Source organism: Physella acuta, unplaced genomic scaffold (assembly GCF_028476545.2).
Source record: "Physella acuta isolate Inbredline_101_S28 unplaced genomic scaffold, ASM2847654v3 ptg001095l, whole genome shotgun sequence".
NCBI lineage: Eukaryota > Metazoa > Mollusca > Gastropoda > Physidae > Physella > Physella acuta.
In genome coordinates, this window is record NW_026732612.1 from 215,334 (window position 1) to 240,643 (window position 25,310).

Here is a 25,310-nt window from a genome sequence, read left to right on the forward strand (position 1 = left end):
TTCAAATATAAGTATTATATCAAAATCGTAGATCCGAATCAACTTTTGAGCGATTTCCGATAACCGGAAGTGGAACTTTTTCTACTTTGAATTTTTCAAAAGCCTATAACTTGAGTACTGTTTCAGATATATAAATAAAATTTCATATATAAGTAAAAGATCTAATTCTATGCCTTCTATGAATTTTTTAGTAATTTCTGTTGACCAGAAGTAATAATTTTTGCTATTTCCGATTTCTCAAAAAAAAAAAAACGCATGTGAATTTATAAAGTCCTAATAATATTCCGCACTATTATGCACATATTATTTGGCGTTCACTTGGTGTGCAATTTTTTTTTCTATTTTCTATTATATTCAATTTTTAAAAGTTTAAGTATTTAAAATGGATCAAAAATCATGTCTATATCCCGAGTTGCCATCCCCATGTTGTTTCATATAAAAATATTCGAGAAAGTTTAGGGGAGATCACTCCCGGTTTATTTTAGATGTAAGCAATAAAGTTGTTGCAGATAGAATATAGTTTAATAAAAAAACTTCAAACACCACGCAGCTTAGCCACCACCCTCATCCACACCTGTCTGGTGAGCTGTGGTTCACCCCGAATGTTTACAATCGTAGAGCTGGGTTAGTGACGGCTATTAGTGGCAGATAATTTAGTTTAAACGAAAGGGAGGTAACAATTTCTGATTGATCTTTTCTTTGTCTGTAAACGGCTGCTTTCACTGGGCGGGAGGAGAGGGCGGGAGGGGGTGAGTGTTGAATTCACAAAATTATGAATTGCTGATAAGCAGAAAATAAAACAACTAGATGGCGGTGTATACAACGTCGCGGGTCAGCGCGTAGTAATTATTTGTCCCTTAGGGTTTAGTTTTTTTTTTTTTTTTTGTGGTAAACAATTATTTGATTTATTTAACTACTTACAACATGTAATACAATTAATTGTACAATTTTTGAAAGAATTAGATCAGTTTTACGCAAGGAATAGACTCAATGTTTGAGCTTATTGTGGTCATCAATTTTTGGGAGGTGACGCAAAAGTTTTGAGACTCCAGGCAGTCCATGCAGTAGCAACCAGTACAAGGGCTGCAGCAGTAAAATATAAGGGCTTGTCGACTGGCAGTTTTTGCCACACAAGTTTACCATCGCTGATTAAAAACTTTGTCTGCCTTTCCATAAACGTCTTGTAATTTTTCGTACTGGGAACTGGGTATTCTCCAGGTCTAAGGTTTGACACAGATGACTGGGCTCTCGTTGGTTGTAAATCTGTCTTGAAGTCATAAAAAACCTTGGACAACTGTGTTGGAGCCTGTTTTTCAGAAAAAAACTGGGGTGTGATCGGTTGTCCTGTTGAGACATCCTGGGAAGCAGCGTTTAAATTTTGCGATATGCTATTAAACTTGTAGAAAATAGTCATTGTTGGAAAGTCTAATGATAGTCACTAACAATTTTAAAAGTAATTAAATCTATGTATGGCATAATCGTATCTTTAAGAACAATGCTTTAATGAAAGTTAAAGTTTTTCTATATAATTTATGTGCTATTTTAAAAATGTTTAAACTGTTCAGAAAATTTTAAACCATGATTTCGGTAAAATTTATTATTTTTATAAACTAAAGTCAGTATTTGATAAGTTATAGATATAATTAAATGTTTTAATTAATGTAAGTATTCTTTTATTCCGCATTTCGACTTTAATAGAAGTTGTCTCTCTTAGATGTTAATGTTTATATGCAAATGTCTTCTTGCTTTAGGTTTTTCTATAAGAATGTGTTTCTATATTGACAGTATAAGTTGCATCCATATAATTTAAAAGATCGTGTAATGGAAAATGAATTTTTCTTCCTGAAGTAATCTACATGAATTTCAGTTACTTAAACTTATGCCCATTTTTATTGCTATCGCTATTCCTATCAATTATAATTTATTAAACAGTTTTCTGAAACGTGAAATAACGGTTAAAATTAGGTTTCTAACATTACTTTTTTTTTATAATGCAGAAGTGTGACGTCACACCACCTAACCGCCACTTCCCCCTCATCATACACCGTTACAAAATTACTGAACCCCCTCTCCACCTAAGAGTGTTAGGTCATTTATGGACGACCCCTAAACCCTCCCCCATATTACAGCTCGCGGCTAGATTTACTAATCCGAAGATTAAAAAGTTTAACATGAAAGTGATACAAGGGGTTAGCTCCACATCAAGAAGTTTCCAGAAATCTCCCGCAAACGGTTGAGAAGAAACCAGGCCATGTTCCAGGTTCGGGTACCGCTGATGCCAGGGTGCCGATGGGCGTTACATAGCAAGCGACAAAGATGGGGGCGTGACCAGACAATGATGGGCGGGTCTAGCTATATCTATTAAGGGCATGGGCGTGTCTAGCTGTATGTATTAAGTCTGTTACATCTAAAAATTCAACAAAATTATGAATTTTTAAAAATATAACTAGGCCTACTCCATTCTTACATTACATATTCTTTCCAGTTTTACAATCATCAAAAAAACACATCAATAACATTTTATATAATAGATGTCAGAAGCGTTTTATTTTCAAATCGCTGGTCTGTGTTACTTCGTTAACTGTGATTTTCAATAACACATACACATCATTTAATATTGATTCTAAGCCTACATCCAAACAAGCATAAGTCTTAAACGAAGTAGTTCTTTTAGCCTAAAACAAAACAACATTTAATCTAGATCAAAACCTAAGTCATATGCTAAATATCTTGGTAATTTTTAGTCTACTTCAGAGTATAAATATTAACTGAAACTGAAATTTTTACACGAATAAAACTACAATAAAACGATTCGTACATTAGTTATAGTTAAACCTAAGACATCATTAAATAAACCGGGAGTGATCTCCCCTAAACTTTCTCGAAAATTCTTATATAACTCGGAACATAGACATGATTTTTAATTACTTAAACTTTTTAAAATAGAATAGAATCTCGTAGAAAAAAGAATTGCGCACCAAGTTAACAACAAAACAAAATGTGCACAATAGTGCGGAATATTATTAGTACTTTATAAATTTACATGCTTTTTTTTTAGAAATCGGATATGGCGTAAATTACCACTTCTGGTCAACGGAAATTACTCAAAATTTTAAAAAGGTAAAGAATTAGATATTTTACTTACATGTGAAATTTCATTCATCTATCTGAAATAATACTCAAGTTATAGGCTTTTGAAAAATTCCAAGTCGAAAAAATACCACTTCCGGTTTTCGGAAATCGCTCAAAAGTTGATACGGATCTACGATTTTGATAAAATACTTATATATGAAATTTCATCAACCTAGCTGTAACGGTACTCAAGTAATCGTGTTTACACACACACACACACACACACAGACACACAGACACACAGTCATACGGACAAGATTGCAAAATTACGTTTTTCCGTATCAGTGAGGTGTAAAACGTCGAGATTTTTAAAAATCTCGATTTTTTTTTGCACGATTACAAGACTTTCTCTATACTTCGTATATAAGAAAAAGTAAGGAATGTGATTTAAGTCAAAAACTTAAAATTACTCCAATCAATTAAATATTTTCTTGAGAAGATTGATATATATATATATATATATATATATATATGTATATATATATATATATATATATATATATATATATTGAAGTCGATTAAATCTCAAATGCCCTGTACATCTCTAGGCCAGTATCACTCATCTTGCTGTAATCAAGAAACTCAAGTACACAAATTCAAACACACAAAATTGATTTAAATTTTTTATTAGTATGCAGTGCTGGTAAAAGCATCATCACTGTATCTGTATAAACTGTTATTGATCTATACGTTCAAAATCAAAGCACTATGTTTATCAAAACCTTTACTTATCTAAAACAGGTAACGAGAATCGATTAAAAAATGTAAAATATTCAGTAAAAAAAATTAGAATCTGGAGCGCAAACAACGCTAACGCTAACCTAAATCCTAAAACTTAAACAAACAACAACCCATAAACTATAAATCCTAAACTCAAAACATTAGCTCTAAATCTAACCCTAATCCGAAACCAACCAAAACTCTAACCCTCGCATATTTGTAATCGACAAGGAGTAATTGATTGGGGTGGGGGTAGTCGGGGGATAATCGTCCTGATCTAATATTTTCTTAGCTATAAAACGTCTTTTCGTGTACGGAACAAATCTAATTATTTGTGCCCAGGATCAATACAATGTCGCTGTTGGCCTTCACCTTGATTGGTTGATCGACATCTGTTTGTGTTTTGTGGGTGGATATCAGTCTGTTGATGAAAACATCTCAAATTATTGAGGAGAACAGAAATAAGAAACAATCAATTCGGAAAAAAACATAACAGCCCAATAGTATACAAAATACAATACAGAACAATTAAGAAATTAAAAAAATTATACAAAACAAAAAAAAAATATATATGAAAATAACAGACAAGTACAAAATATAAATATTATAGTAGTCCATATTAAAACTGATTAATTATATAAGAGTATTAAGAAATTTTATTATGTATATAGCTAGTGTTCTATAAAAATATAATTTCCTTATCAGCATTTGCATCTTGAACGTCACAACATTTATACTTCTGTAACAAAATCTAATTTATTTAATCGTTTTTAAAAGTATATGCTTAATTAATAACTTATTAATTTTTATGTTCTTGTACATCTTTGCTAAAGGGCTTTTCTCAACATTTTTAAGGCTTTTCAAATAACAATTAAACATAACGGATTCCTGACGCATATTGACAAACCATGCTCACAAATTACTAGATATTTTCTCACCAAGCTTTACCAAAAGAAAAAGAAAACTCAAGTGTCAAAACATATGTTAAAGGTAAGCCTTACTTTTGTTTCATTTCGTCAAGAATATCACTGTCTTGGTTGTCCAAGATATACATATTGACGCAGTGGAAACTGGAAACATAACCCATAAACTCGTCAACCGTCATCTCTTTTGTGTACTTGATACCCTCGTATCTGATATATATATATATATATATATATATATATATATATATATATATATATATATATATATATAAGAGATACTTTTAAAGATTCTAAGATTTAAAAACAATAATTATCTAGGTATTTCTTGGTATATAATTAATATAAAATTAACCATTCGCTGCACAGGTTAACATTCATGGACGTTTAAACCCGTAGTTATTATTCATATACCAAATTATGCTAGATACTCGTTAGAGCTGAGTTGATAAATTTAAGAATTGCTCATTGATTGTGTTTAAGCACTATGCCCAGCTGCCTGTGTTTCCCTACCTTGAGTCAGGTACCCATTAGAGCTGGGTGGACTCAGGGAAGTCCTATAACCTCGAGCCTGTTACTATATAGGCTGTGTATATAAAGGGCTCATTGGAACAAATACTTAAGTGTAATTTTATAGATAAGTATTTTTTCCACTGAGCTAATAAGTGTAATTTTATAGATTAGAGAAAAACGACCTCAAAGCTTTTAAAATGGGGTTGAAATATCAATTTAAAAAAAAAAAAAAAAAAAAAAATTTATTAAATGAAACCAATCGGGTACTTTTACCATGTCCCAAGTTTAAAGGGTTGATTCAGGGGATATAATCAAAGTTATGCAGGTCTCAACAAAATATAATTGTACCTTTTTATTTGTTGAAAAGGGAAGTCCATGGATTCATATTTGTCGAACGCCTCGCATATTTTTGAGGTGACGTAGTTTATAAACTTCGTCTTCATGAGCTGTATATTGATTTGGGAAACGTTTAATTAGCGGCAATTTATGGCATATATCATTATGTTTCATGTTATATTTTGAGTTTTGGTCGCTTTTTTTGTGTTATTTTTGTAAACGTGGTCAGCGTGGTTGAATGGTAGAGCGTTTGGCTTCTAGTCCGAAGGTCTCGAGTTCTGATAGATTGGCGAAAGTAAATTCTGAACATTATTTATAGCTATATTTATTCTATATTTTTAAAATAATTTTTTAAAAATTGTTTTAAATTAAGATATGAACCCGCAATAATGTGTTTGATTGTTCAATTTCTATCGTTGAAGCAATACATCTATGTTGAATAAACATCTTCGTTAGACCCAGCTATCCATTTGGCAGATAAAGTAGAGTTAATATGTTTCTTTACCTCGGCATATGAAGGGAAGGTGTGGTCAGCACTATCCCCATCCGCTTTTACGTTCCCCAACATAAGTCAGGTACCCATCATGGCACACGCTTTCCCCATTGTGACGAATGTGTTCTCTGTTCTAGCACAAACTGAAGGCGTGTGTTATTTCTCTTGTGTTGGACACAGCTACACAGGTCAAAACTTTTGAACACACTTCTACAGCTATGCTTGAAATAGCTCGGTTTATAACTTTATCAATCTTATATTAATCCTATATTACCCTTTCGATAAATCGAATATGATATGATTTTTATATTGCTTGATTAATCACATACTGAATGTTAGAAAGGAAAATAAGAAGGAATCACCTCAAAGAAATACGCCTTCCATTCCACGTTGTCAATTATATCACCACTAAACGTGTACGTGGCAAAAGTCCCTCCTGGCTTTAACACACGTCGTACCTCCTTGAAAAATCTGGTCAAATAATATTTCAACATAATTAATTATCTTCACAATAATTGTGTAGATATATTCCATTGTGGTTTAATATTTTAAGTTAATTTTAGCCCGCTGGGGGAAGACTTAGGTGAGGGAGGTGGGAGGGGGTGGGAGTCTCTGTAATTATCCGTCTTCACCTAATTTTTGCATTTACGTCGCGTTTTTAAAAGACTGTTTTAACAAAGTGTAAAAGACTATTGTTAATGTTGGTTAAACTAAGTGAATAGATTGAAAAGAAGACACTAAAATACTAAAACTGCAATTTTGAAGAGAGGGGGTGGGGGAAGGGGGGTGTGGGAGGGTGGTTGTAGGCTGCGTTGTGACGTCATTTTTTGGGATTTGAATTTTTGTGACCGTTGTTGAAGACAGGGGGACGTGAATCGTCGAAAAAAAGCGTGACGTTGTTTATTTAAAGTATTTTAAGAGGCCGAATATGTCATGATAGTGGACATACTTGGGTTGGTCGACCCAGTGTAGGGCTGATGCTATAGTCACGAGGTCCACCGACCCATCTTTCAGAAATTTGAGATCCTCTGCAAACGACACGTGAGACTCCAGGTTTGGAACATTTTTCGGCATGTTGTTGATTTGGTCTTCACTCACGTCCATCCCTATCACCTGGAATAGAAACGGTTCACACAATTCGGAAATATTATAAATTTATATAAAAAAATTCTTTTAAAAAATAGCAGTCTAGAAAAAAATTTAACATACATTTTGTCCATTTATTCTAACGTTTGAAAGCTTTATATAACAACATGCATATAAGTCATAGAGTAGATGAGGTAATATAGCTTCATAGACTAATAGACCATTGGGTGATTGCACATTGGAAATCCAAGCCCAAAGCATATTGAAATTATCTGTATTTGTTTAAATCAGATAGGTAAATAAGCTTTTATTTCACGCAGCTAAAAATAGTTTTTTTTTACTTTACTATAAATTATATTTTCCTGTTGATGCTCAGATGAAGTAGAGTTTTAAAGACGTCGGCAAATGGGGGGACAGTGAGTTCAGCGGATGGATCCAAGGGACAGGGCTTGCCTGTACAGCTTGAAATCAGCAGTGTCGCAGGAACTGCCGAAAGGAAACCAGAGTTGGTAATTGTAAGGGGCGCCACTCCAGTTTGTGTTCGTTTTCTCACCTAGATGGATTGCTGTCCCTAGCTGACAAGCTGCCGAGTTTGAGTTTACTGTTCATCAGACGTTAATTAGCGTTTTACTGCCCAGCTACACAACAAAACTTTGTTGTCAAGATTACAAATTTTTTTTTATAAAAATTAATTTAACAAACCCCCACCAACAAAGAAACATGAACTAAATAAAATCCCTTAATTATTAATTGTAATTTTGATATAATAATAACTGAAGTTTAAATACCTTTTTGAAGTATTTCGTCAAGGGCAGAGTACCTTGTCCAGTCCCACAAGCAACATCAACAGCGAGTTGTCTCTCGTTGTTCGGGTTTTCCGAGTGGTAGGCCATGATCTTGTCGTATATCTCTTGTGGGTATTGGGGCCTGTAGGCCGCGTACATCTTAGAGAAGTGCTCTCCCTTGTGGAGTTCATGAATCAGATTATCATACTTGGTCGGCGTGTTCTATACAATACAAACAAAACCACTCATTTATTTATTAAAATAAATTATTTTTACTTCACTTATTAGGCGTGTGTATTTTATTTTAACTAGAAACAACGTTTTAATACATTGGTGCTTTAAATACAGAAAAAAAGGATTGCTGATACGCTTTCTGTGAAGCATACTCTTATTTTGAAAAAAATATTTTACAATTTTTAATGTAAAAATAATTTAAAAATAATGGTATATCTAGTTTTTATTCACTTATACCACGCTCATTTGATATTTTCATTATTGGAAGACGGGCTTCAAGATTTGCAGTGCTTTTGTAAATTGATATGTGTAATTTTAAAAATTCCGCTTTTTGTTAATATAGTTATACTTTGATTTACTATGCACATTCGTCTCTAAAAATATAGATTTAGACATACATATGCTCCTTATAGATGGGGATATTAGATAGTTAATGTTTCCTTCTTCAATAAAACAACGATATCTTATAGTCTAGAGTACTATACTTATGTAGCAGCCTTGTTCTAATGAGATCAAATTAGCAAACTGTGTACATAAAGACTTAAATGTAAGGTAGACTTATCAAGCCAGGATAATATAAACAAAACAATTATAAAAAAAATAATTACTAAACAGTACATTATACATTTTCAATAGAGCTCATCTTTAAAAATAATATGAATTGGGATTCTTTTTAATTTTTTAACGTCATATGTTTTTGTTCAGACATTTTTTTCCTAAGATTATTTATTTGCCTCACTCCAGATGAATTTAGTACAAAATTAGGCCTGGAATTAGTTTGTATTAACTATTGATAAAGTACTTAATTAAAATGCTATTACGTCTAATTATCGTAACCTTAATAACTTGTAAAAACTCTTCCATTTGCGACATTTTTGAAAGTCAATTTTTCCTTTATTTCTACTGTTTCCGGGTGAACTATCTAATTCAAAATACTTTTTACTTTTTTAAAAAAAATTGACGCCATACACACCAAGGTGTCACGTAGATTAAGAGCGAGCTTTTTATTTGCCACTCATCACATGTGACGTGTAAATTAATATCCTCCTTAATATCACGTGACATTTTAAATTTCTAATATAGTGTTGAATTGCGTTCATTCGAGTGATCTTATATATGTTGTTGTACTGCGTTAGATTGGTAGTGGTGGCACAGCTTAGGTCGAGGGGAATGAGATACCTCCAACAAACTCTGACTGAAATTAACGTCACAAAACAGTTTAAAAGCAGCAACATAATGACGTAAACAGGATTTTGTCGTGGACGGTGTATTAAGAAAATTGTCAATGTACAATACACACAAACAGACATATACGCAAACATATACACGCACATCCTCCCACATACACACATACATACAGAAAACTAACTAGGTGCGCCACTCGGAAACAGTACATTACCCCCCTCTCCCCCGATTACTCACATGTCACCCACCACCAACCCGGGATATTAAAAAAAAAGGATATAACTAATTTGACTTAGCAATTTTTTTTAATTAAAGAAAACAAATTAGTTTTTATTTTATTTTTTTTCCAGCGCATTTAAAAGCTTATTTCTATAACGGTTTTATATATTTGTCTTATTACAAGTTTAATTACTATAATTAAAACCACCGACAAAGTAGTTTTTGGCGATACTTTCTGTAATTCTACCTGGTCTAATTAAAGGTCGAAAACCTAATTTTTTTTATTAGTGCTTACACACAAAGGTAATTCAATACTAAAAACTGAAACAGTAGGCCACTATATTTATTTTTAAACTCACCTGATTCGGTTGAGTGCACGCCAGTTAGGTTAAAAAAGCTACCGTTCCATAAATTATGGGCGTCATCTCTACCTATGTGATTCTATCCGTGCCCATTTAACTGATCTTCAAATAACCATTAGGCAACATCTGTTGTCACGGAGTACTTGTAAAACAAGAATATACTCAACGTTTCCCGGTTCATTTTTTTCATTTTGATAAAAAAATTTCAATTTTTTTTTTTTAAATTGATTTTTGTGAACAAAATGAAAAATTAATAATCGTGAATAATTCAGTGAGTTTTACTTTTTTTTAGTGTTGTCGGTAAAAAGAATTTCTTCCCCACAGTTTTTGAAGCGATAAAGATGGGAATTTTCTTTCCTGATGCACGTACAAAGGGCGGCTACTTCTATTTTACCCAAAGCCTAGTACAAAAGATGCATAAGGCTGGACTGAAAGTGGGATAGGATTTTGAAACTACGCGTGATGGGCGAGTATTCGATGTTGTGCTGCGCTATCTCACGCACCAATCCAAGATGTAAGTTCGAACTTTTATCAGACTTTATGTAAGCAGTGACAAACTCGAAGAGATGGGGGACATACTTCGAACAGTCCAGAGGGCAAGTAAACTAGAGCGCCTGTTGTTTCTGCGAGATATATATATATATATATATATATATATATATATATATATATATATATATATATATATATATATATATATATATATATATATATATATATATATATATATGTCACCACTATGCCCGGCCGCATTTACTTTCCCTAACGTGACTCAGGTACCCATCATAGCTGGGTGGACTCATTACCGTTCTGCGGACTTGAACTCGTATACGAACAGAGACTTTCGGGTTAGAAGTCGTATGTTTTGCTACTCGACCACGCTTAAGTCTCTCCTACTACAATGTCACACAACAACGTGGCGTTTCCTTGATCACAGCTTTCTAACAGCATCTGCAGGTTCAAGACCTCGAGCTAAAAACTGATTCAATATCCTGGACATGCTGACCAGGTGGAACAGGTGTACTGACATTTGCATGCAATTTTATGTCATTTAGTTCACTTGATTGATATATTGACTATTTCCTGACATATCCACAACGCTGTACTGTTGCATCAGTGTTAGACTGGAAGTAAGCCTGTGAACATCGACAGAAAACTAGAGAAAAATGCAATGCTCAGAGTTTGATAAGATAATTTAATAAAAAACTACAGCCAAAAATAGAAAAAATCTGTATCTTACAGTTGTAAAATGTCTAACCTGTCTTCTACCTCTTTAGTTTTTTAATTCAATATTGCAATATTTTGAAGTGGATTTATTAGCTTTAAACATTCAAGTGCTATGTTTATTACATTATCGCAATTTTAATGATACGAAATTAAATGATTATTACGATTTTTTATTTAAATTAAATCTTTTGACAAAGAGAGGTAAACCTAGAATTAATTTAACTTTTTAGTCAAGCCTTAGTTACCTCGCTTAAATATATTTTTCTACTGATATTAAAGTATTAACAATGCATCCATACTTTTAAAATTCGGATTAAATATCACTTATTTCAAATCTATTACCATTAAAAAAATTATTCCTATCACCAATTTTAATCATAACTGCTGCTGCAAAGCGAAGAATTTTACTTTTTGATCGTCATGGAAACAAAACGTCAAATTATTTCTTATATACTTTTCTCCTTTTCTCTTGGTATTTTGTTAAGTCGAGAAAAAAGAGATTATAAACATTTTATTATGTGATATTAATAAATTAAAGTCTGTATTTAATTTCTCAAATAAAACAGATTTTTCCCAATTAGAAAAAATTAAGCCAGGTAACTAAAAAGTGAAAACTATTTCATGTTTATAGCCCTTTAACCATATAATTTTTTATCTAATGTTAGTGTTACTTTTAAAAATTCAAAATGGAATAACCATTAGTTAGAAATTGAAAAGTAAATTCTTGATTAATTAATTTAAAAAAAAAAAAACTTGAAATTTTAATTTTTTTTAAAATGTAAAATAATAAATAAAAAAAATTCGGGTAAATAAAAACGGGAAGTAGCTTCAGCATAACTAAAAAGTGTAAAATATTAAATGTTTATGTTCCTTGACCATCAAATTATTGTAATATTTGTTAGTGTTACCTTTAAAATTTAAAAATGGAATAGCCATTTGTTAGAAATTGAAAAGTAACTTCTTCATTAACTCTCTTCGATTGCTGATTTTCTAAAAAAAGGCGAAATTTTGATTTTGTTTTTTCAATTAAAAAAAACAACAAAACATTTCATGTAATTAAAAACGCGAGATAACTTCTGCATAACTACAAAGTGAAAAATATTTCATGTTTATTCCCCTTTGACCATAAAATTATTATTATCTAATGTTAGTGTTACTTTTTAAAAATCGAAATGGAATAGCCATTATTTAGCAATTGAAAAGTAAACTCTCCGTTAATTCTCTTTGATTGCTGATTTTGTCAATTAAAAAAATAAAAAAACGTGAAAATTTGATTTATTTTTTATTAAAAAAAAAGAAAAAAATAATTAAATACACATAAATAAAAACGCGAGATAACATCTGCATTGCTAAAGAGTGAAAAATATTTCATGTTTATTTCCCTTTGACCATAAAATTTATTGTCTATTCTAATGTAAGTTTTACTTTTAGAGATTCTAAATGGAGTAGCCATTAGTTAGAAATTTAAAAGTAAATTCCTCATTATTCTCTTTGATAAAAAAAAAGGAACGCGAAATTTTTATTTTTAAAAATTTTCAATAAAAAAATAAAAGAAAAAATAATTCACGTAAATAAAAACGCGAGATAACTTCTGCATAGCTAAATAGTGAAAAATATTTCATGTTTATTCCCCTTCGACCATATAATTATTATCTTATGTTAGTGTTACCTTAGAAATTCGAAGTTAGAAATTAAAAAGTAAATTCTTCATTAATTATCTTTGCTGATTATTTTCAATAAAAAAAGAAAATTTGATTTTTACTTTCTCGTATATACGAAGTATAGAGAAAGTCTTGTAATCGTTTTACACCTCACTGATACGGAAAAACATAATTTTGCAATCTTGTCCGTATGGCTGTGTGTGTGTGTGTGTGTGTCTGTCTGTCTGTGTGTGTGTAAACACGGTAAGTTGAGTACCGTTACAGCTAGGTTGATGACATTTCATATATAAGTATTTTATCGAAATCGTAGATCCGTATCAATTTTTGAGCGATTTCCAATAACCGGAAGTGGTACTTTTTCTACTTTGAATTTTTCAAAAGCCTATAACTTGAGTACTATTTCAGATAGATAAATGAAATTTCGCATGTAAGTAAAAGATCTAATTATTTACCTTCTGTCAAATTTTTAATAATTTCCGTTGACCGGAAGTACTAATTTACGCTATTTCCGATTTCTCAAAAAACGCATGAAAATTTATAGAGTACTAATAATATTGCGCACTATTATGCACATTTTGTTTTGGCGTTTGCTTAGTGCGCAATTCTTTTTTATACGAGATTCTATTCTATTTTTAAAAGTTTAAGTAATTAAAAATTATGTCTATATTCCGAGTTATATAAGAATATTCGAGAAAGCTTAGGAGAGATCACTCCCGGTTTATTTTGTCAATGCAAAAAAAAAAAAAAAAATTCAGATACATTTTAGTAAAAAAAAAAATTGCGAGATAACTTTTGCATACCTAAGATTGAAAAATATTTCATGTTTATTTACCTTTGACTATAAAATTATTGTTAATTCTGTTGCCTTAAACCACAACATAACGTCTCGGTCTACATCATCAAATAAAAAAATAAAAAGTAATCAGTTATAAAGTCCAACAGATTCCCGTATTTGATAGCTCTACACTACCCTCTACTTGTGTCAGCTTGACCCAGTGAATTGAGCCCAACCCCTATAATTATATATCGATACGAGTGAACGCTCGTATTTTAAAAGGGGTTTATTTTAAAAAAAAATGTTTTACACACGGCAACAATCTTTGTTTGAACCGCAAAAGACAAGCGTTTTATGTATAATAGCCTTCAACGATCGTTGATATTTTTAATAAGAGGAAACACTGTTGAAGTATACATTTTTATACCTTAACATTGTTCCCTCTAATATTTAAAATGCGATTGTTTTAAAGCGGATGTCCATTGGTAAGTTTAAAAAACAAAAAAAACATCATAATTGTGTTGACGGACTTGTGTGTAGAATCACAGACGCTCACAATGCGCGCACAACCTGTGGTCACAATTATTGCATTTCACTAGGTCTTTGTTTTTCCCATCGCCATCACCATCACCATCACCATCACCATCACCATCACCATCAACATCAACATCAACATCAACATCATCATCACCCAGAGCCGTAGCGACCCTTCCCGGCGCCCGGGGACAAACTTTCGATTTGCACCCCCCCTCGAACTTTTCATTTGCACCCCCCATCAAACTTTTGATTTCCACCCCCTAGAACTTTTCATTTGCACCCCCCCCTCAAACTTTCGATTTGCCCCCCCTCCAACTTTTCATTTGCACCCCCCTCAAACTTTCAATTTGGCGCCCCCCCCTAAGGTCGGCGCCCGGGGACATATGTCCCCCCGCCCCCTCGCTACGCCTCTGCCATCACCATCACCATCACCATCACCATCACCATCGGCATCACCATCACTATCACCATCACCATCACCAACACCACCACCAACACCATCACCACCACAATTATTTTCTTGAGAACCTTCATAGATATATTGTTATGGTAATGGTTTTACACTCAGACATCAACTTTTCAGCATCATTTATATTTTCAATTAACAATTTCTTATTCAAGTTATTTTTTCTAGATGTTTATTTATTACCATTCAACGTAATTTGAAAAAAAAAAAATAAATAAAAAAATAAAAAAAAAATTCTTTGCGAAGAATAGGTGAGCTCAGTGGCGTCGCTAGGTCGGGTGTCACGCGGTGCGACACCACTGCACCACATAGTGACACCCCAATCAAAGGAAATGATGTAGGCTATATATATATATATATATATATATATATATATATATATATATATATATATATATATATATATATAGTTGTTGTTGGTGTCACTCCCCCTCCAATTTTTCACACACATTATTTTAACCCATCTATTAATTCAAGTGGAAAAACACCCTTTATATAGTAAATTATTATATATAAATTTACCCCACAGCGGTCATCGATTGAAAATACTGTAATTAATTTAACAAAAAGCACACTTCGTCTATATATTTTGCAATTTTTCTTGGTGTCACCCCCTAAATGGTGTCACCCTGTGCAGTCCGCATTCCCCGCCCCCGCCTCGCGACGCCTCTGGGTGAGCTGATAAAGTGAAAAGTAGATGAGCTTTAAAATAGTATGTCCTGCTTTTCTAAGCAATAAACGTTTGTCTCTCGTGTGTGGAACACATCTAGTTCCTGCCGAGGATGAGAAAAATCTCGCTGTTGACCTTCACCTTGATTGGTTCATCGACAGCTGATTGTTTTTTGTAGGTGGATATCAGTCTGTTGGATGAATGAGAATTTCTATGATAAATTATATACATTAGATTTTTTAAAATATTGATTAGAACAGAAATAAAAGTGATAAAAATTCAGAAAAGAAAAAAAAATTGAATTTTTCAATTAATACAAAACAGAAAAAAATCCATAAATTTAAAAATAAATTAATTAAAAAAATAGATGCGTAGTTTAATTTAATTCATTGCTTAATTTTAAGATAATATACTAAAATATAATTTTCTTTTTCTACAAGGATCAGCTTTTAATTTAAACATCAGAATTATTGAAAATGTAATAAATTTCACTGGCTTTTAAAAAACAAAAATCCTTGCATATTCTTGATATTATCACATCGATTATGTTTTGTACATCTTTATTGAAGAGCTTTTTCTCTCCTTTATTACGACACACCAAATTGCAACCAAACCAAAATAGTAACCACAACGTAACATATTCCAGATAGGCTACACGTTAAGTAATGTCTTTTTAGGGACTACCATCATTACAATTGCTAGAACTTTTGGTACTAAGCTTTACCCAGAAGCGAACAATATTCAATTATTAACACATGTTTAAAAAGTGAGTCTTACTTTTGTTTCATTTCGTCAAGAATATCGCTGTCAGGATTGTCCAGGATATACATATTAACGCAGTGGAAACTGGAGATATATCCAATATACTCATCAACCGTCATCTCTTTTGTAAACTTGATTCCCTCGTATCTGTGGATTGTTAGATAAGATATAGTTAAAGTGCTATGATTTAAAGACATTATGGTAGATACTTCGTAGTAATTGAATTAACACTAAGATTTAAAAATTCAATGCATAATCCAGCATTGATTGGCATTTGTTTCCGTAATTATGATTCACTATACCAAATAAATCTAAGTAACCTTTTAAGCTGAGTTGGTTTTATAAATACTTAAAGCCATATTTAATAAAACGAAGCATAGATATGTAATGAATTATAAATCAAACAGATTTAAAAAAAAACAAAGCAATTTAAATTATCGGTAGTTGTTAAAAATCTAATCCGTTATTTGTTATTTGTAATTTAGACAAAATATTTTAAGTATATTCACGTAATACCTTTTCATTTCTTTAAAAGGGAAGTCCAGTGATTTATATTTGTCGTAAACGACACAAACTTTTGATGTGACGTAGTTTATAAACAGCGTCTTCGTCAGCTATAGTTTGAGAAAAGTTTTATTTGTATCAATATGTGGCATACATTCGAATGTTTGTATGTTATTACGTAATATGTCGTGTTGTTATTTTGTGTCATTTCCCTAAATGTATTAATTTATTCCTAGGGATCTTAATAAAAGAAACTTATCTCCAGATATGAAAAAAAACAACGCTGAATAAACATATTGAAAATTAATATAGGCGTGATGCCCTGCTAATAATATGAGAAATCAAAATTAGAAGTTACATTATTTATTGCTTTTTTCGTATCTAGCAAATATCGATCCCGTGTTTCTTTTTAAAAATTTAACATGTTCTGTACTCAATATGAGAATACCTTTATGCTGAATTAATGACAAAACTAAATGTTAAAAAGCAAATAAAATTAATTACCTCATAAAAGTATGTCTGCCACTCAACATTGTCAATAATGTCACCATTAAAAGTGTACGTGGCAAAAGTCCCACCTGGCTTTAACACACGGGTTACTTCCTTAAGAAATCTGGCCAATAATAGTTTAGCATTGTAATAGAAATACACTAATACACAATAGTGATATACAATAGATATGTATATTTTTACTTTCTCGTGCATACGAAGTATAGAGAAAGTCTTGTAATCGTGCAAAAAAGAAATCGAGATTTTTACAAATCTCGACGTTTTACATCTCACTGATACGGAAAAACATAATTTTGCAATCTTGTCCGTATGTCTGTGTGTGTGTGTGTGTGTCTGTCTGTCTGTGTGTAAACACGATGACTTGAGTACCGTTACAGCTAGGTTGATGAAATTTCATATATAATTATTTTATCAAAATCGTAGATCCGTATCAACTTTTGAGCGATTTCCGAAAAACGGAAGTGGTATTTTTTCTACTTTGAATTTTTCAAAAGCCTATAACTTGAGTATTATTTCAGATAGATAAATGAAATTTCGCAAGTAAGTAAAAGATCTACTTTTCTACCTTCTGTAAAATTTTGAGTTATTTCCGTTGACCGGAATTGCTAATTTACGCTATTTCCGATATCTAAAAAAAAACGCTTGTAAATTTATAAAGTACTAATAATATTGCACACTATTATGCACATTTTGTTTTGGCGTTCGCTTGGTGCGCAATTCTTTTTTATGAGATTCTATTCTATTTTTAAAAGTTTAAGTAATTAAAAATCATGTCTATATTCCAAATTATGTAAGAATATTCGAGAAAGTTTAGGGGAGATCACTCTCGGTTTATTTTAAACATAAATTATTTTAAAAATAAATTTAAATATTTGCACAGCTGTATGCATTTGTGGTCAAATATTATAGGATAATTTAAAGTCATTTTAAAAGAAACAGTTTCTTGCAACCCCAGAATTAACACTGATAGCGAATAAAATTACAAACATATGTAAGCATAACTTATTAAAAAATTACCAATATTTCACAGTTGTTGCAGGTAAAAACGTGGTTAACGTGATATTTAAATAAAAAATGTCAAGTTTTTTTATAAAGCCAATATGTAATGAAAGTAGAGTTTGGACATACTTGGGTTGATCGACCCAGTCTAGAGCGGATGCTATGGTTAAGAGGTCCACCGATCCGTCTTTCAGAAATTTGAGATCCTCTGCAAACGACACGTGAGACTCCAGGTTTGGAACATTTTTCGGCATGTTGTTGATTTGGTCTTCACTCACGTCCGTCCCTATCACCTGAAATAAAAACAGTGGAAACAATGTTAAAATATTCTATTTTGGAAGCATATTAAATATTGGAAAAATTAAAATTAACTATGAGACATTATATAAGTAGCAATAAATCAGTTAAAATAAACAAGTAGAGCAAGTAAAAGATTTCACATATTTAGAAAGAATCGTCAATTATGAAAGTGACTGCACCACTGAAACTAAATCACTGAAGCCAAGCTAGCATTTGCCACAATACAAAAAACATGCGATCGAAAAGAATCTCATGCAAGACCAAATTCAGACTTTAAAAAAATAAAGTTTTAACTTCGTTCTGTTCGTTAGTGAAGCTGGAAAGCAAAAATTGCTAGCATATTGTCACTGGACTATCTCCCAAGTGCCTGCGAAAAATACAATGCATCTTTGGGCACAACGCCATCTCGAATGATAAAAATTGAAATGTAAATCGATTCAGAAGTAATTAGGAAAAGATAACGCTGAATGTTTGGTCTATCAAACATAAGAGCGGATGAGTGGTCTATCAAATATTAGATCGGATGAAAGTGACACAGCAAGAAGAATAAAGACAGGAAAATCTTCAGAAGATGCATAACAGAAAAACTACTGACAAATGCTCAATAGTCTTGGGGTTTGAAAAGAATGGGAGCCGGACGTTTTCTTGTAAGACACTTGCCTGAATGCCGTTTGCCCGAAGACCGATTTCCCAAATGGACACTTGCCCGAATGCGACAAATGCCCGAATGATGAATATATTCTGCATGTCTATAACTAAGCGCAATGAAAAATATCAGCCTCAATAAAAAAAAGTATGTGCAAGTTATAAAATACAAGTATAAAGGTAATAATTATTCGTTACAGTCCATGATTGTTCATAGAAAGTTTTTTATTTGACCCCAGCAAATGAAAGTAATATGTGGTAAGCACTACAATTTAGTCAAATGCTTCCCACAGACTCGAGAGAAGACCTCGTAAGTGAGTAGTCCACTACACATTTACATGCCAGCGCCGGTCTACAAGAACATACAAAACATAATTGAATAACAATAATTATCATTAAAATTAAAAAAAAAACCCACGTTTTCTGATTGAACTAAAAAGTAGAAAATAAATGCTATACATCACAATAATGCAAGCGATCACTCTACTATAAGCGATCGCAAACTGCGTGCGCATTATGACAAAAAATGAAAAACGTGGGGCGCCGAAGTAAATTTTTTTTATCGGTCATTGTTAATATCAGATGTAAAAGTTATATTACTATTGATTAGATAATACTATTGAGTTTTATTAGGGAGCTTGTATAGAGTCAACAGTATTAGAAACTGTAAGAGAACCACGGCGCCCCACGTTTTCATTTTTTGTCATAATGCGCACGCAGTTTACGATCGCTTATAGTAGAGTGATCGCGTGCATTATTGTGATGTATAGCATTTATTTTCTACTTTTTAGTTCAATCAGAAAACGTGGTTTTTTTTTTAATTTTTAATGATAATTATTTTCTACTTTTTAGTCTTTGTCTGTTTGTTTGCATTCAAATCTTGCTATCGATTTTATCTTCTCGCATTCACTTTTTTTTTAATAAACGAAGACAACTTGTAAAAAACACGTGCCTTTTCCAATCGAAGTTTCTTCTGTGTTGCCGTCGCTTTCACCATTTTGCCCTCGCGTGCAAACCATTCGACCATCAACATTCTACTTCCTGATCAGTCAGATTTGCAAAGGTTTGTACACAAACACCGCGTGACCACTACTCAGCCAATCGCGTGCTTGCTCCTTCAGTAAGCCAGAAGAGGGAAAGTACCGAACCTTGTTTTATCAAATTACAATTACTAGGTTATCTCCTTTTTTTTGTACAAATCGATAGGGGTCTAAAATGATCAATATAATATTTCCATGGATCAATTTAGTAAAATTAATAATTGAATATTATATTGTCATCGGAAACTAAGCTTCCCTGAAAATTTCAGCGCGCTAGCTAACTGGGAAGTGCCCGAAATTTCGATCGCAAGATTTGATTGGAAAAACAAACAAACAAAGAGACGCGAAAGCAAGTTAAAGAAAACGTGGGAAAATAACTGAAGTTTAGGAACCTTTTTGAAGTATTTCGTCAAGGGCAGAGTACCCTGTCCAGTCCCACAACCAACATCAACAGCGAGTTGTCTCTCATTCTTCGGGTTCTCCGAGTGGTAGGCCATGATCTTGTCGTAGATCTCTTGTGGATATTGGGGCCTGTAGGCCGCGTACATCTTAGAGAAGTGCTCTCCCTTGTGGAGTTCATGGATCAGATTATCGTACTTGGTCGGCGTGTTCTGTACAATACAGAAAAAAATTATTTTAAACAAGTGTTTTGCTGTTTACTACCTATAATTTTTTTTACATCATAGTCAGTAGAAGAATCATGTTTTGGACTGCTTAGCGTTATTTATTATATAGTCTATAACCTAAGTAGGTAGGCGAAAATAATTTAAACATACTATTTCATCTACTAATCCTTACCTTAACAGCTTTTAAAAACTCTTCAATTTGTGGCATTTTATCCATTTTGTTGTTTATACGTTTTCCGTATGATCAGCTAAATTCAAGTTTTCTTTTGAAATTGACGCTAACCCAACAGCGACGAGTCCCACAAAACCAACAACACAACTCCCAAAAACCCAAACACAACACAACCGTGTGTCACGTGGATTTATATCGAACTTTTTATTGGCCCCTTCATCACATGGCACGTGTAATTTAATAACCTCCAAACGACATGTGACATATTAAATTTACATAAATACTATTAAGTTGTATCTATTTAATAAGCTGTAGAAGTGCATTAGATTGCATTAGATGCCGCAATGTATATCGAGGGGAATAGGGTACCTTTACCCATTTACGTGGAGAATTACCAATATTTAAAACAGGTTACAGCAACTTAATAGGTTGTGGCGTAAGGTGAGAGGGCCTGCAGCCACTCAATATGGTAGTATGTGACCACTGAATGAATTAAATACAGTTTACAAGCTTTACAAAAGTAGTGCGCTACTACATAATTTTATATTCGCCCCTTTAAAAACTTCCCATAGTTATGAGTTCCAAATAAGGAAAAATATTTTTCTGCATAAGAGAAAACGTTAGAAAGAAAAATGTTAGAGAGAAGGAGAAAAAGAGACAGGAAGGACATAGAGAAAGAACGAGTGAGAAAAAATGTGATAGCAACATAAAGAGGTTGTCATGGTGTATGCGATTATTGTTGCTGTGATCACTTAGTCGTAAGCGGTCTTTGGTGTTATAGTCAATTTTATTGTGTGTGCTTTGTTGATGTGGTCACTTTGTTGTGTGCGGTCTTTGTTGGTGTGGACACTTTGTTGTGTGCGGTCTTTGTTGGCGTGGTCACTTTGTTGTGAGTTGTCTGTGTTGGTGTGGTCACTTTGTTGTGAGTTTTCTTTGTTGGTGTGGTCACTTTGTTGTGAGTTTTCTTTGTTGATGTAGTCACTTTATTGTAAGTGATCTTTGATTTTGTCGTCAATTTTGTTGTATGCGCTCATGTTGTCACAACAACATGGTCTTCACGGTAAGTTTGTTGTAGCCAGTCTTTGTTGATGTGGCTTTTTTTTTTGTTATATACGGTGTTTCTTGGATTGTCAAATCTGTTGTATGTGACAAAATCCTTTGTTGTATACAAACTTTTTGTTCTATTTTTATTGTCGTGGTTATTTTGTTGTATTAGAAATTCTAAAGCACCCTTTTATAATGTTTCGAATATTTACTTTGAAATGCAATAGTTTAATCCACACACAATAAATGACATGTATTTATGTCATTTTTTAAATTTCTTGAAAGGTGACGGGGACATGTTCGGATTTTAATTTAGATTATTATTATTGGCATTTTGGAACCCTCTTAGATGCATTACGAAGCAAAAAGTATTTTATGCCACTGTGTAAAATACAGTTAACGGTACGTCTTCAACATCGTCTAGTAATGGGTTTATTCTATAGTTTTATCACTAATGCGAAGGCAAGATCAAGACTACATTTTGATGTAGTTTTCGGTGATGGAATCGATAACGATAATTAAGCCTGGTAAATTGATGTTAGTCCTAATATTTAATTACACTCAACAGCAGCTAACGTATTTTCAAATTATTCGGTTTAGGCTGATTACACGTCAGCCCGATTAAAGTAAGTGCCCCATATCAATCAATTAATGCCATAACTTCTAGTTTTGTAATTTTATCCGCGGCGTGTGAATTGATCTTCAAACAACCATTAGCCAGCATATGTTGTCATGGAGTATTTTAAGAACAGGAGTACAGTCAACATTTTAGGGATCTTTTTCATTTTCATATCAGGCGGCGTGGTTGGATAGTAAACTGCTAACCCGCAAGTCTCGAGTTCCCAGGCCCGAGTCAGTAGGGCGTTTCTGAGCCCCACAGTGCTGACCACACTATAACTTTATATGCCAATGTCATAGACAAAGGGGAAATCTATTTCTTCTGCCCCATCAGCGAATATGTAACTTTAATTTTTATTTTGATAAATGTTTAGAATCTATCATTTATAAAAACCAGCAGCTAAACAACATAACAACAACAATTATTGTATTTACACATCACTTTTAGACATCAGACTGAAAGATGACACGTTTATAATATTTTCATATCTAGGAAGATGTTGACAGAATTAATAATTATTTTCACAGACATTGAAATGGCAGCTATGGGAGAATTTCTAAAACAATTTCCTGAAGTTTGAACTGCATTCAACTACTTCCATCTCGCCATAAACCTCCATTCAAAAGATAAAGAACGATATATTTGTCGCTACTCTATCCAGGCCAAATTGTTACAGAAGTGTTCCAACAATTAACTTTCAAATTCAGATTTTATTCCAACAGTGAACAACATCAGCACGGTACTGACATACTTGGAGCACAATAACACCGTGATCGTTACAACCGTGATCTTGTAGACAAATACAGGCCTACTTTATTTCTAATTAGAATCAAATTCGGACTTTAGTGATTATGTAGCATCACTGTTTACGTTCTCCCCTACAAAGTAGTCACACAACAATGTGACATTTTCTTGACGGTCTGTAGTTGGGCTACACAAGTGGAAGACAAACTTTCAATCATTATATGGCAGAGTCGTCAAACAATAAAACTAAAAATGAAGAATTGATTTTCAAAATGCAATATATCCAAAATTTGGGTTTTGAGAAAATCGCACATTTCTCCTACACAAAGCCATTGTACATTATGCTAAAACTGTTTATCAATTTAGGTACATAACCCTCATATAAATAGGACTAGAATAGGTTTTGAAATGGATCTGTATAAAAAGATGCTTATTTTTGGTCCAAAATTTGCGTGTCGTTGCAAAATGATGTATATCCAGCTTTGCTAAGCTACAAAACGCTGTAGGGCTATATCCATTTTGTTTCTGATAACACATCTGACGTCCAATATTTGAGTTTTATTTATTATTATTTTTATTAAGACCCACTTATATTCCCAGTGTTACCATCTTACTACAATTGTACCATGTTTTTCTGTTACTTTAAAGTGTTTTAGTAAGTAATTTCAGTTATTTGAAACATTTTCAAAATGATGCAAGTTTTAACGAGAGACTTTAATTTGAAGAGTACAGCTTGTATTTTCTACTATTGAACTGTGTTAACAAAGTCTAAAGAAATAAAAAAAAGTCAACATAAAATTGTTTAAATAGAAGAAAAAAAGTTTATTAGTTTATACAACAATTATAAAATGTAAAAGAAAAAGTATGAAATGAAAAAAAAAAGTTTGAAAACAAAAATGAGTGTAAAATAAAATGAGTGATGCAAGAAAAAAAAAATAATTCAGACAAACTATGCACTATCTACATCAGAAACTTTCATATTTGAAGCATGTAATTAAGTCTAAGGTATTAAAAAAAGATGAAATACATTACTTTTAAAATGAAAAAAACATCGTAATGGTGGCGTGAAAAGTAGTTTTCAACTTTGAAATTGACAATAAAATTAAAAAATAGGTCCAAATATTCTAAAACAGTTTGTTTATTGAATAACAGTCTAATTCCTCCCGAGGATTAGGATGATCTCACTGTTGCTCTTCACCTTTATTGGTCCATTGACAGCTGATTGTGTTTCATAAGTCAATATTAGTCTGTGAGGAGTAATCAAAACAACAAAATATTACACACAATTAAAACAAAAAAAAAAGAATAAAGATAAAATTAAAAAAAAAAAGAAATAAAAAAACAACAACAACCAAACAAAAAAAAAAACAATAAAACAACACAAATTACAAATACAACATTGCAGAAACTGTTAACAAGTAGAACATGACATAGATTTAAAAAATATAAAAACATACTGAAATAAATAAAATATCGAAATAGAGATATGCAAAAAAATATATGCAAAAATAGAACTTTAGTCTTTTGGATAGTACAATTATGAGAAACTAAAACCTTATTATAACTATAGATTATACTGCTTAATTATACAGCTAGCGGTGGTGTTAGGAATTATAGTTTCGTATCCAACTGTACTAAAAATATTTTACAGTTTATAACAATGCATGAATGGACTGAACACACGATTAGAAAAGACACTGTCGATATAGACAAAGGCCTTGGAATTGAACTCCTAATACAAACGACGCAGATGCCGACTCAGGAAGACATGGCGGCGTATCGTGCTGGAAGAAACTGTACGGATAAGAAGGAATTGGAAACAGCTGAAAAGAGTGTTAGGACACCGTGGGCAGGGAAAAAAATGACAGAAACTCTAAGCTCCACAAGGAAAGAAAAAAAAGAAAAATGACTATAATGAACAATGCATACAATACCTAGATATTTTTTTTTATAGCTTTTTGAGTTATATAAATTTACTGTATTCCATAGCTTAACTTTTTTAACGACACGAGAATTATCAA

General features: G+C 32.3%; 2 protein-coding genes across 7 annotated transcripts in view; both read right to left on the bottom strand.

The window, feature by feature from the left end:
• Positions 1-885: 885 nt before the first annotated feature.
• LOC131955705 (uncharacterized) lies at positions 886-1,468 on the bottom strand. Its single transcript, XM_059319928.1, has one exon. It carries the CDS (start codon positions 1,412-1,414, stop codon positions 1,013-1,015), a length of 402 nt encoding a protein of 133 aa, XP_059175911.1. The 5' UTR covers positions 1,415-1,468; the 3' UTR covers positions 886-1,012.
• A 2,667-nt stretch (positions 1,469-4,135) lies between these two features.
• LOC131955701 (putative methyltransferase DDB_G0268948) overlaps positions 4,136-25,310 on the bottom strand; it is a 66,512-nt gene continuing 45,337 nt past the window's right edge. For 2 of the 6 annotated variants that reach the window (XM_059319924.1, XM_059319923.1), the window contains exons 3-8: positions 20,477-20,695; positions 18,229-18,392; positions 17,095-17,203; positions 16,603-16,700; positions 4,854-4,985; positions 4,136-4,273 (exon numbers count right to left, since the gene is read on the bottom strand). In XM_059319924.1, the coding sequence (XP_059175907.1) occupies positions 4,177-4,273; positions 4,854-4,985; positions 16,603-16,700; positions 17,095-17,203; positions 18,229-18,392; positions 20,477-20,695 (819 nt within the window). In that variant the 3' untranslated portion in view covers positions 4,136-4,176. Of the gene's footprint in view, positions 4,274-4,853; positions 4,986-15,296; positions 15,515-16,101; positions 16,234-16,602; positions 16,701-17,094; positions 17,204-18,228; positions 18,393-20,476; positions 20,696-20,882; positions 21,034-25,310 lie in introns of those variants that run through there. The other 4 variants (XM_059319921.1, XM_059319920.1, XM_059319922.1 and 1 more) reach the window with 3 other exon arrangements.

What these genes read in the sequence shown, in the direction of transcription:
- LOC131955705 (XM_059319928.1), bottom strand. Translation starts at nt 1,414, where the DNA reads ATGACTATTTTCTACAAGTTTAATAGCATATCGCAAAATTTAAACGCT.